Source organism: Quercus robur, chromosome 6 (assembly GCF_932294415.1).
Source record: "Quercus robur chromosome 6, dhQueRobu3.1, whole genome shotgun sequence".
In the NCBI taxonomy this organism is placed as follows: Eukaryota; Viridiplantae; Streptophyta; class Magnoliopsida; order Fagales; family Fagaceae; genus Quercus; species Quercus robur.
In genome coordinates, this window is record NC_065539.1 from 19,793,282 (window position 1) to 19,806,074 (window position 12,793).

General features: G+C 40.3%; 1 protein-coding gene across 1 annotated transcript; it reads left to right on the plus strand.

Moving 5' to 3' along the window:
• The first annotated feature begins 8,385 nt into the window (after positions 1–8,385).
• Positions 8,386–10,048, plus strand: LOC126733154 (GATA transcription factor 5-like). The gene is made up of 3 exons (XM_050436346.1): positions 8,386–8,604; positions 8,711–9,025; positions 9,128–10,048. The coding sequence occupies exons 1-3, from the start codon at positions 8,464–8,466 to the stop codon at positions 9,800–9,802; spliced, it is 1,131 nt and encodes a 376-aa protein (XP_050292303.1). The 5' UTR covers positions 8,386–8,463; the 3' UTR covers positions 9,803–10,048.
• The last annotated feature ends 2,745 nt before the right edge of the window (positions 10,049–12,793 follow it).

The following is a 12,793-nucleotide window of genomic DNA, read 5'->3' on the forward strand; positions in this document are numbered from 1 at the left end:
ACTGCATAAGTGGCAAGGATTTGAATGGACCGAGGAGTGTGCTGTGGTGTTCCAACAGTTGAAGGAATACCTGTCCAGGCCGCCTATCATGTCTAGTCCTGAGGTGGATGAGGTATTGTTTGCTTATCTGGCAGTTGCCCCCCATGCAGTTAGTTTTGTCTTAATACAAGAGGAAAATGGCGTCCAAAGACCAGTTTACTACGTAAGCAAGTCCCTTCATGAGGCCGAGGTGAGATACTTGTCATTGGAAAAGGCCATCTTGGCGGTGGTCCATGCAACACGCAAACTTCCGCATTACTTTCAGGCCCATACTGTGGTTATCTTGACTCAGTTACTTCTCAAGTCCATACTAAGAAGTGTAGACTACACTGGAAGAATTGCTAAGTGGGGCACAATTCTAGGTGCTTTCGATATCAAGTATATGCCTCGCACCTCTGTGAAAGGCCAAGTCCTTGCCGATCTAGTAGCCGAGTTCGCCGAGTGCCCAGAAGAAGTTAATATGAAGCAAGACAACATGGATGAAAAATCGGTTGGTCTAATATCCACACAAGGCGGATCCTCTTGGAGGGTATATGTGGACGGGGCAGCAAACCAACGGGGGGCAGGATTGGGGCTAGTTTTGATATCCCCTGAAGAGATCATCATTGAGAAGTCCTTGAGGTTGGGATTCTCGGCTACTAACAACGAAGCAGAATACGAAACTTTATTGATGGGAATGAGTATGGTTCAGAAAATGGGCGGAAAGATAGCAGAATTATTCTCGGATTCAAGATTGGTAGTCAGTCAAGTGAAAGGAGAGTTGGAGGCCTGAGATCCAAGAATGCAGGGGTATTTGAGCCAAGTTAGGCGTATGCAAACAAAGTTTGAGTCTTTCGACTTGTCGCATATCCCCCAAGGTGAAAATACTCACGCCGATTCCTTGACAACCCTTGCCACCTCCTCAGTACAGAATTTTCCTCGGCTGATCATCGTTGAAGATTTGCATACCCCCACCTCACTAGAAAATGACGTTTGCCAGGTTTGCCAAGCCAATCTAGCGCCGAGCTGGATGGATCCCATATTGAAATTCCTTGAAAGTGACATCTTGCCCGAAGAGAAAGTAAAAGGTGAGAAAATACGGAGGAAAGCTCCTCGGTTTTGGTTATCCGAGGACAAAAAGTTATACAAACGGTCCTTCTCTGGGCCGTACCTGCTCTGTGTACATCCCGAGACGTCAGAGTCAATCCTAGAAGAGCTGCATGAAGGCATTTGTGGAAGTCATATAGGGGGAAGGTCCCTATCACACCGGGCCATCACACAAGAATATTGGTGGCCAAATATGCAGAAGGAAGCGCAGGAGTATGTTAGAAAATGTGACCAGTGTCAAAGATTCGCTCCAAACATCCACCAGCTTGGAGGAATTCTTAACCCACTCTCCAGCCCCTGGCCTTTTGCTCAATGGGGGCTGGATATTGTCGGCCCTTTTCCTAAAGCCTTAGGAAACAAAAAGTATCTGTTGGTCGGCACAAATTACTTCACTAAATGGGTTGAAGCTGAGCCATTGGCTAACATCAGAGATGTAGATGTTAAAAGGTTTATTTGGAAGAATATTGTCACGCGATTTGGAACTCCGCGCACTCTTGTCTCGGATAACGGACTTCAATTTGATAGCAAAGCCTTCAGGTAATACTGTTCAGACTTGGGTATAAAAAACAGATATTCCACTCCGGCTTATCCTCAAGAGAACGGGCAAGTTGAAACTGTTAACAAAGTAATAGTCAATGGACTTAAGAAGAGACTGGATGATGCAAAAGGAAAATGGATAGAGGAATTGCCGCATGTTCTCTGGACCTATCGAACAACGCCCCGACGTTCAACAGGGGAGACTCCTTTTTCCATGACCTATGGAGCCGAGGCCGTCATCCCTTTGGAAACTGGATTCCCAACGTTAAGGACCAGTACATTTTCCTCGGACAGTAACGATGGGATGTTGGAAAAAAGTTTAGACTTGATCGAAGAGCAAAGGGAGAGTGCAATGGTCCAATTGGCTTACTACCAGCATAAACTCAAGTAAGGTTATGATAATAATGTGAAGTTGAGACCGTTAGCCATAGGAGATCTGGTGCTGAGGAAAGTTCTGGAGACCACCAAGAATCCAGCTTTGGGAAAATTGGGGCCTAACTGGGAAAGGCCTTATCGGATTACCTCAGTAGCCGGAATAGGAGCCTATTATCTGGAAGATCTAGATGAAAAAGTTGTACATCATCCTTGGAATGTAAATAATCTCAAGAGGTATTATTATTAATAAAAGTAGTCCAGTTTGGGTTTTTCTTTTAATTTATGTTAATCATGCATCTTGTGTTTCCACACCCTATGACACGTATTGAAGTATTAAACAGTAACTAAGTTATGTCAGGTCCTCGGATCACAAACTTAGTGGAAATTAATACCCTATGACATGTATTGAAATATTAAACAGAAACTAAGTTATGTCAGGTCCTCGGATCACAAACTTAGTGGAAATTAATGCCCTATGATATGTATTGAAGTGTTAAACAGAAACTAAGTTATGTCAGGTCCTCGAATCACAAATTTAGTAGAAATTAATACCTAATGACATGTATTGAAGTATTAAACAGAAACTAAGTTATGTCAGGTCCTCAGATCACAAACTTAGTGGAAATTAATACCCTATGATATGTATTGAAATGTTAAACAGAAACTAAGTTATATCAGGTCCTCGGATCACAAACTTAGTGGGAATTAATACCCTATGATATGTATTGAAGTGTTAAACAGAAACTAAGTTATGTCAGGTCCTTGGATCACAAACTTAGTGGAAATTAATACCCTATGATATGTATTGAAGTGTTAAACAGAAACTAAGTTATGTCAGGTCCTCAGATCACAAACTTAGTGGAAATTAATATCCTATGATATGTATTGAAGTGTTAAACAGAAACTAAGTTATGTCAGGTCCTCAGATAACAAGTTTAGTGGAAATTAATACCCTATAATATCTACTAAAGTGTTAAATAGGAATCTATGAACATCATTTAATATACAATCGAAGTACTGAAGACCCAACTTTATTCAACTTTTGAACTTTCCATAAAGTTTCAATTTATTAGAAAGAAGACGTATATATCTAAAATGCCTCCCTGAGACCTCGTAGTATTAATGCTTATCACCCATTTTTAATCATCAATTGGCAATATTTATAAGTAATACTTCCCCATGCAAACAAAGGATATTCAAAATGAATCCATCCACATTACAATAACACAGTGAACAAGTACAAAAATAACATAAAGCAGCAATAGCGGTAAGCAAGCAAACATAAGAATCCTTACAAAATTTCTAATCAGATTACAAAACAAGTCCTATATTTTCAATTTAATTTGGATCTTTGGAGCTTGGTTGTCTGGTTTGTCTGCCTCCGAGGTGGTGACTTCCTCTTTATCCTTAGTAGCTCCCCTAGCTGGTAAGACTGTGGAGGACAAATCCTGTTGAAAACTATGGGAGGCCACCTCTGCCTCAGAAGCAGCTACAGTCTTGTCCGAGGAGGCTTCTGGAGGGGCAATATTCTCTTTAGCTGGTTCTGGTTGGCCAGGAGGAGGAAGACTTGGAGGCAAAACCTCCTCATTGGGGTTAGCGGTTGAGGGAGTGACTTCAGCTTGATTGGTTGGAGGAGCTGAGGGGCGGATTGCTTCAGGATAGAATACATTCTCTAGCCTCCTTAACTCGGATGAAGCCTCAACCCCAGCACGGTTAAGGGCCTCATCCCAAGTTTTGGCACAGTAGATGCGGCACACCATTGGCACCTCGGCTCTCAGAGCCTCCTCGGTCTCAGTTATACCAACCTCATAGCTTTTCTGCTCAGCTTCATTCGCTGCCTGTTCGGCCTCGGTTTTTGCTTTCTCAGCTTCCTCCCTAGACTTTTCAGCTTGCTCCCTCAACTTTTGGGTTTCTTCCAAGTGCTTCTTAAAGGTTGCAACTTGCTCCCGAGCTTTCTTCAATTCTGCATTTGCCTCGCGCAAGCGGTTCCCCTGGTTCTCGGCCTGCTTTTGATAGCCCTCCAAGGCCGAGTCAGCGCTCTTACGAGCTTGCTCTTCAGCAAGTAGCTTTTTTCTTGCATCAGCCAAATCCTGTTCGGATTGGGACAAAGTCTGTACAGCCGTTGCCCGTTTCTTCCTTTCATCATCTAGTTGATTGGAGTAGATATTGAACATCTCATCCAGTTTGAAAGTATTTTGGATAATCTGTAAGGAAGAGGTTAACACTATAGTCAGTAAAAAGTACATATCAGTGAGTAATGATCACAAAAAGAAAAAAGAAAAGAGTCAACTTCTTACCATGCCCAAGTATCTTTTATTGTTGAGGATGAGTTCATTCTTCCTCATATTCTTTATTTCGGCCATATCTCTTGGGAGCAACAAGGCCTCCTCTATAGCCAAGGCTATGTGGCACCCTATGCCGCCGTTGAAGTCCCTAATAGATGCATCATCTCGTAGGGGCTCCTTGCCATGCATAGGTGCTGGCAACCATGCTTGTGGCTCAGAAAGTTGGGTATCAGACCTCTCCTGGCCTCGAGGAGCTTGGTGTCTAGTTTTTTGCTGCTTTGTAGCTCGCTGGACATCCTCCTCGTGAGTAGGACGAGACTTGCCAACGTCCACCACCTCCTTACCCTTCTGCTCCCTACGCTTTTTTAACTCGACAGCATCAGGTCGGACTGGCTGGGGAAGTTGATGAGAAGGCTGGTGAGGAGCAGGAGGAGGAGACCTAGTGGAAAGAGATGGAATCTGGGATTGTGTTGATTTTGCCGGCGCGTTCTTCTCGGGTTGATTCTCAATCAACTCCATCAAGCTTCTTTGTGGTTTCCTTTGTATTCCTATCTCTTCAAAGTCTTCCTCGGATTGTATAAGGTGATCAAAAACTCCAAAGTCTTTCGAGGAATCTGAGAGTTGCACAACTTCTTCTTCTTCCTCTTCTCCTTCCTCTTCTTCCCTTAGGGCAGGCTGGGATGAGGAGGCTCCTGTTGAGACTACAGCTACGAAAAGGGGCTTGGTGCAGGTTTCGGTCTCAGGAAGAGGAATACCTTCTGGAATAATGAACCCCTTGAAGGCAACACTGATACGGTGAAGCCGAGGATCGCGGGCTCTAATCACGTATTTCGGCGCCTGGAAAGCAAACGAGAGGGGGGTATAGCCGAGGATTAAATGTGCTGCCCAGAGTTGGCCGTCAGCTTCGTTCACGTATATCTTGGCTTTCAATACCTTATCCAAGCTCGCCTTATTGACTAACCTAAGGTTGGGTTTTGTGTAACGTCTATTTGCAAAACCATTGAATTGAAGTGAAGCGTCATTAGAGATATGAATACCAAGACTCAAAACAGAAAGAAGAGAAAAAGAAAAAAAAAAAGAAAAAGAAAAAAAACATGTATGTGTAAACCAAATGTTATGAATCTATGACTACACCCCCACCTGGTACTCCTTCCTCCACGGGGCATGGCAAACCATCGTGCCATTCCTTAGAGAAGATAAGGAAGTCCTCCTTTAGGTTCTTGTTCGAAGTGGGAAGGCACTAAATCAGCCTCACCTCGGGATATCTCGAGTTGAGATAGTACCCTTGCCCCTTCAAGTGGTGGAGATTGTACACCCAGTTCACGTTATGATGGGTCAGTTTTAGATCCATCCTCTCGTTCAAAGCCTCTATACTTCCCAGGACCCTAAACATATTTGGGGCACACTGAGTTGGTGATAACCTAAAAAACCTAAGGTAGCTCCTAGTAATACTACCCATCGGGATGGTCATCCCGCCTTTTATGAAGGCAATCATGGGAATAACCACTTCCCTTGTTTGTCTAGTGTCGGCCCATTCCCCTTGGGCTGCGTACCTCATACCCACCGTAGAGGGGATCCTATACTTAGAATGGAAATTTCTCATACCTTCCTCGGACTCAACTAGACATCGAAACGTACTCTTCTTTTTCCCCATTTTTCTAAAGGATTTAGTAGAGATATTAACGAGTTTAAGATGAAAGCGGTAAAGGTTTTGAGAAAACTTACAGGTTTGAAAGAGGGACCTCAGACAAGATTTGAATATTTGTAGACGCCAGGAAAACGACGAAAAAGGAGAAAGACAAGTTCAGTGTATGAGCTCTAGAACTATGTGATCACTGAAGGTAAGACAGAGAATTGATTTGAGAACGCCTTTATAGTCGTGTAGAAATTATGAGCAGTAAAGTTCCCGCTCACGAAACGAGATAGACCTCCTACCGTTCGATTTACATCTTACCGTTGAACGTGGGAGACAGGGGCGTCACCAAAATTTAATGCTGCCACGCTCAGGATGCTGAAGCGTCAGAAGCATGCCCCAAAACATAAAAGGGTATGGGCTTATGACATCAAAATCCATCTTTTCTCCCGAGGAGTCGAAAAACAAGATTTTGAGGGGCTATTGTGGAGTTCGGCTAATCAATAAATTATTAAAGTTGTGTAAATTTGGCCTGTGGCCCATCCGAGGAGGTAAAACTGTCCGAGGAGGCCCAAATCAGGTTGTAAGGGTAACCAAACGAAAGGAAGAGTAGATATCACGTAAGGTGAGTTCAGTATTTGTCCGAGGACAAAATCCTTCTCGGCAATATAAGTCCGAGGACGACCTGAACGCCACCTTGTTATAAACATACTTCGGAGCTACGTTACTACTAAAAGTGGGATATGGGGCCAAGGGTAAGAAAGAAAAGGGAAACAAATATCTATGACAGCAGCTGCCTCCGCATTAATTGCCTCTCAACCAACTCTCTGGCCGCATTAATGTGGAGGCGATGCCTGAACAGTGATGGAGCAGCCTTACAGCTATTGGTTGGAGGTTCCAGAAGGTGTTAGATGGGATAGAAAGAAATCTCCCGAACCCAACCTACACGTATGTGGTGAAGATGATATCAAGAGGACAGTATATAACATGAAAGAAGGCATTGAGGGAAGGGGATCGGAACATCAAAAAACAGAGAATACTCAGAAGAAAACTTTATGAACCAAAGAACTGAACTTGTTTCAAGAAAAAATTGATCGTTATATCTGTGCTAATCTATCTATAAACGTGAGGTTTAATTGTTTTTCTTTTAGAGTTAACCTAGTTCTCGGACATCCACGCTCTACAAATTTTATTGTTTGGGCCTTCAACGTACGAACTCAATACCAGTTTGGGATCATTACAAATCGAGTCCTTACAGGTATTTTCAAGCATTTTACAATGGAGATGTCCATAATCCGATTTCCCTTCCTCCACTTACCACACATATATATATATATATATATAGTTTTTAGCAACTGGATTTACTTCCTATCAGTAGTAACGACAAGCCTTAGATTCTACCATTTCATTTTTTTCCTTTATCTATTCAATGACCAGCATTTTTAACTGTTGCGGACAATGAATACCCAATGACCAGCATTGACGTGTTCATTTAAATTGGTAGATGGCCGGTTTAAAAATTACCACTGACACAAGGAGAACTGAACAATGAGACAATATCAAAGCAACGTTCAAGGACTCGCAATTTATTATCTGAAACAATAAAATAATGGATACTTTAATTATTTTTCACCAAAACTCTATTGAACATTGTCATCCTTAAACAAAGCCAATTATCCTTTATCCTCGACAATATTGCACAATCTCAAAACCCGAATCTCAACCGTCAAACAGAATAAGGAAAGTAAAATAAAAAAAAGAAGAAAAAGAATAAGATAAAGAAAATCAAGAATTAGCTGTCTGTAATGAATCTATGACTGTGAACCTGTGCTTTGCCTTTTTAGGATAATATTACTATTCCCATATATCAAAGTTGGAAAACTATAAGAGGGAAATAAAAGGAAAGCATGAAAATGGTATAAACAGCCCAAATGAGTGGCGATCAACGCGGTAGGCTAGTAACGTAAATTAGTCAAAAGAGATGTGCCAAATTCTTTTCTTAAAAGAAAAGTAAAAAAAAAGGAGAAGGAGAAGAAAAAAACACAGAAAGGTGGCGATTTCCTAGGTCCTCACGAACCTAGTTTTATTTTTTATTTTTTTTCCTAGAACAGACAACACCATATCCTATTTAGTTTTTAGTTTTTACATCTCTTTCAAAAATTTGAAATGTTTTAAACGGAAGGAAGATTCATAAATTTGGTAGCAGCCTATAGATAGACATATCATATGAGTCCCACTCAGCCTTGACACAACCTTTCTATATTGTACCCGGGTACCCTTTCACAGGGGCAGCCCCCGTGAACAATTTTTTTATAATAATTTTGCGTATTTATTGATCAGTTCCGTTAGATGTGTATAGCAACGTATATTTATTTATCAAAAGTATAAATATATACACACAAATATAGAGAGATAAAAATTAAAAGGGTAGAAAATTAAATTGAGAGAGAGAGAGAGACAAAAACGGGTACTTTAGTAAGAGCCACGGACGCTTTCCTTTCTTATTCAATGCTTTACCGAACTCACCACCCCTTTTTCTTCCAATTCCACACCTTTACTTCTTCCAACCCACCCTCTTCTGCACCCACCACTACCACCATCACTACGTCTCTCCCTTCTCTTCCTTTTCAAACTTATCGTTCTGTTCAGGTAACACCTTTTTGGGCTGTGAAAAACATGGAACAAATTTTGGGTTTTTTTTTTTTTTACGAAGTTTTTCTGTCTTTTAAAATTTGGGTTTTGTTTGTTTTTGTAGTGCAAAACGGAAATGGAATGCGTGGAAGCGGCTTTGAAAACCAGTTTTAGGAAAGAAATGGCCTTGAAACCAACCCCACAGGCGGCTTCTGAAGAGTTGTGGGCAGTGAAGGAGCAAAATGGCTTGGCTTGTGACGATTTTTTTGTAGATGAACTCCTTGACTTGTCTAACGAAGATGGGTTTGTGAAAGAAGAAGAAGAGGTAAAAGATAAAAGCTTTGTCTCTGACCACGAAAATTCCAACACCAAAACCACTACTTTCACTGCCAGCAAAGACGAGTTTGGCTCCGTACCCACAAGCGAACTCGGCGTTCCGGTACTATTTTTTTTTTCTCTCTTAAAAAAAAGCGGTTTCTTTTAAGGTTTAGGTCGGTAGTTATTGACCAAAGTCACCGTCTTTTTTTTTTTTTTATAACAGGCGGATGAATTAGCGGACTTAGAATGGCTATCCCATTTTGTTGAGGATTCTTTCTCGGAATTCTCTGAGCCTTATCCGACCGTTATTTTAACCGACAAGCCCAAAGTGCCTGAGCCAGAACCTGAACCTGAACCGGAAAAGCCGTGTTTCAAGACTCCGGTTCCGGCCAAGGCTAGAAGCAAACGCACTCGAACCGGCGGTCGAGTTTGGTCTCTTGGGTCCCCTTCGCTTACAGAGTCTTCTTCGAGTTCAACAACCACCTCTTCGTCCTCATCTTCGTCTCCTTCAAGCCCTTGGTTCATCTACGTTAATCCAGGGCAGAACCTCGAGCCGGTTTACGCTGAAGCACAACCGCCGGTGAAGAAGCAGAAGAAAAAACCCAAGGAAACTGTGGGTGGAACCCAGACTCCGAGGCGGTGCAGCCATTGCGGTGTGCAGAAGACACCACAGTGGAGAACCGGTCCACTAGGAGCCAAAACTCTTTGTAACGCTTGCGGTGTTCGGTTCAAGTCGGGTCGGCTCTTACCCGAATACAGACCCGCTTGTAGCCCGACTTTCTCGAACGAGTTGCACTCCAACCACCACCGTAAAGTGCTGGAGATGCGGCGGAAGAAGGAAGTGCCGGACGTGACGACTCAGTCCAGTTTGGCTCCTGCGGTTGTGCCCAGTTTTTGAGTAATATTATATTTTTTTCTTAAAAAAAAAAAAAAAAAATTAATCTAGTTAGATTAAAAATAGGGAACAGAGAAGATAGGAAAAGAACCGGAGACATTGATGAGTGAACCCGGTTCGAACGGGCCCCTAGTTTAGTGTACATTTTTTTCCATGGTGGGTGAGGTAGGTTGATTAGGCATGTAAGTGATTAGGAAGACTTTAATATGTATTTTTTTTTTTAATTATTACTTAGTATTTTTCTATTTATTTCCCTCTATTTTAGTGTTTTTTTTTTTTATTAAAAAAATTCAAAGTTAGAACTATAATGGTGGGCAATTTGACTCATTTGTGACTTGTGATAGTGCGCGGGGGAGAGATATTTGGGTTTGGGGGATAGGACTTGGGGGGTTTTGATTTTTGAATGATTTTGAAACAGTTCAAAAATCTTAACTTGGTTGGCCGTTGGAAAGCAAGAAAATTATGAATGGGGCTATAGGAAACGTGTGGCGTAGGGTCTACGCTCTCTCTAGAATCCAATTTTCGAAGTAACCCAAACCGAGATATTTTTTATTCATTCCTTCTTTTTATTGTAAAAAACAAAAAAGAGAGAGAGAAAGAAAAAGAGAGAGATTCGAGAGAGAGGTGGGAGTGTTACTTGGGAGTATTGTATGGGGGTCTTTCTCTCTTTCTGCTTCAAATAGAGCAAATCAAATGCTTCCAAAACTCTAATAGAACTCTGTGAAGTGCTTCACTATGCACACTGTGCCTTCGATTCTAACGTCAAAATTGGTTTTGATGCTGTTTTGGACCCATCCTCCTTTCTTTTTTTTTTTTGACAAAAGTGGAAAGTAGTCAAATCAAGTGTTTAAGAATTTGAAATTTTTTGTTTCATTTTGAATAGTTTCTTTGGGGTGGGGGGGTGGGGTTGTTGTTTTGGTGTTTGAACTAACTTTGAGGTCCAAAAAATGTAATCCGCATTTTCATTTATAAAAGAAGGATGAGAGGGTGGGTGCTCTAAATCAATGTTCATTTATTAGTTAAAGTTAGGAAGGTCATAACTCATAAGGGCACCGCACCAAACTCTTTGCATTCCATTTGATATATTTTTGTTTTAGAAAATTTATTAGGTAATTTCGGAGTATCATAAATGCGTATTTTCTTCTTTCACATGAATGATGAGTCTCATAATAAATTTAATTAGTAGGACCTATCATTTATATAAAAGAATGGAGTACGTATTTATGGTACTTTTGGATAATGTTACTTTGAGGATATAGGTTACCCACAAACAAAAAAGTTATTAATAATTTACTGTTTTGCACGTACAAATTCATGGTAATTAGATGTAGTTTCTTAATATATGTATATAGTTTGACAAAATAAAAATCTTTTAATAGATTATTAAATATACATTAACTTATTATATAAGGAAAAATCCCCTTAATTTAATGACCTAGGACACTAGTTACTTGTATCATGGTTTCTTTATTTTTGGGCTAAGTATCAAGGTCAAGTCCTAATTAGTATCTGCTTTAGGCATTTGCAATTCACCCATCCAAAATATGGACATTTGAAAAGACACATTCAAGGAGTAGTTACTCAAAAGACAATGATAACTTCTAGCAGTAGATTGCTTTAGGCATTTGCACTTCACCCATCCAAAGTATGGACATTTGAAAAGACATATTCAAGGAGTAATTACTCAAAAGACAATGATAACTTCTAACTATTGTTGTTAGGGTTAGGAGTGTGCATCCAACCCATTAATTCAACAAGGTTGGTTTCGTTGAATTAGTGAGTGGGGAATTTTATTTTGAGTCTTAGTTTAGATTGGATTCGAGTTGATAATTTCTTTCTCCCCACTTTATCTAATCCAATTTGAGACACCATATATTTAAGTTTATTTTATTACTCTTATTTTAAAATTTTACTTTGATTTATTTTGGTATTTTAAGAATTAGTTTTGATGAGTTCGAAAATTTGCAATATAATTTCGATATATTATGTGAATTGTAATAATTTACTAAAAAAATGTAATTAAATAGTGTCAGGGACGTTTTTGCAATAAGGGCCAAAAATGCGAGAATTGCCCAAATCTCCCCTTGGGTTCTTTAAATGTGTTTATTGTGGAGAATTAAGCCCAACATTTCAAATGTATAATGAACAAAAGGCTAATGGTGTTTTGACAAGAGAGAATCAAAATGCTAATAACAAAAGTGTAGAAAAAGCATAAAAATATAACAGGTCTGAAATTTTGACCCACAGTCAACGAGAAGAGGAAATTGAGAGAGGTTGTGAGGAAGAGAGGGAAGGTTCTCCTCCATATTTCCACCCCTATGCTTCAGAATTGCGAGAATGTTAACTAGCTGAATGAGCATAACAAAAGTGCAAAAAAAAAAAAAACATAAAAACATAACAAGTCTAAAACTTTGATCCACAGTCAACGAGAAGAGGAAATTGAGAGAGGTTGTGAGAAAGAGAGGGAAGGTTGTCTTGTACCCATATTTCCATCCTTAAGGTTCAGAATTATGAGAATGTTTCATAGTTCAGTGGATTTTTGCTTTCAAGTTTCAACTCTATAGGGAAAATGCGATTCGTTCCTTTTGAATATGATTGGGGCCTTTTGTATTGAACTTGGGGTGCTCTAAGTGACTATTTTTGGTCAATAAAAGAGGTTTTGAACCTCAAGGTATTAATTAAAGAAGTTATGGTTAGATTTGATTTAATTGGGTAAGAGAGATGCCTTGCTTTTCACATAATTTGGGAAATAAAGTAGCTTAAATTCATCGGTTGATGTTTTCTAGACATGGCAAGTCCTTGGAGATTGCATTTGGTTGTTGCAGCAAACAAGGCCAGCCACTTAGGGTTAGCTATGTGTTTTAGGCAAAAAATGGTAGAGCAGAAAAGTTGTGCCACAGTCATCTAGAGCATAAAAGCTCTTTTGGGATGAAAATTTTGTGTACAAGACTTCCTCTATAAGCCAGAGGTGCTACCAGTGTCCCCTGCCCACTT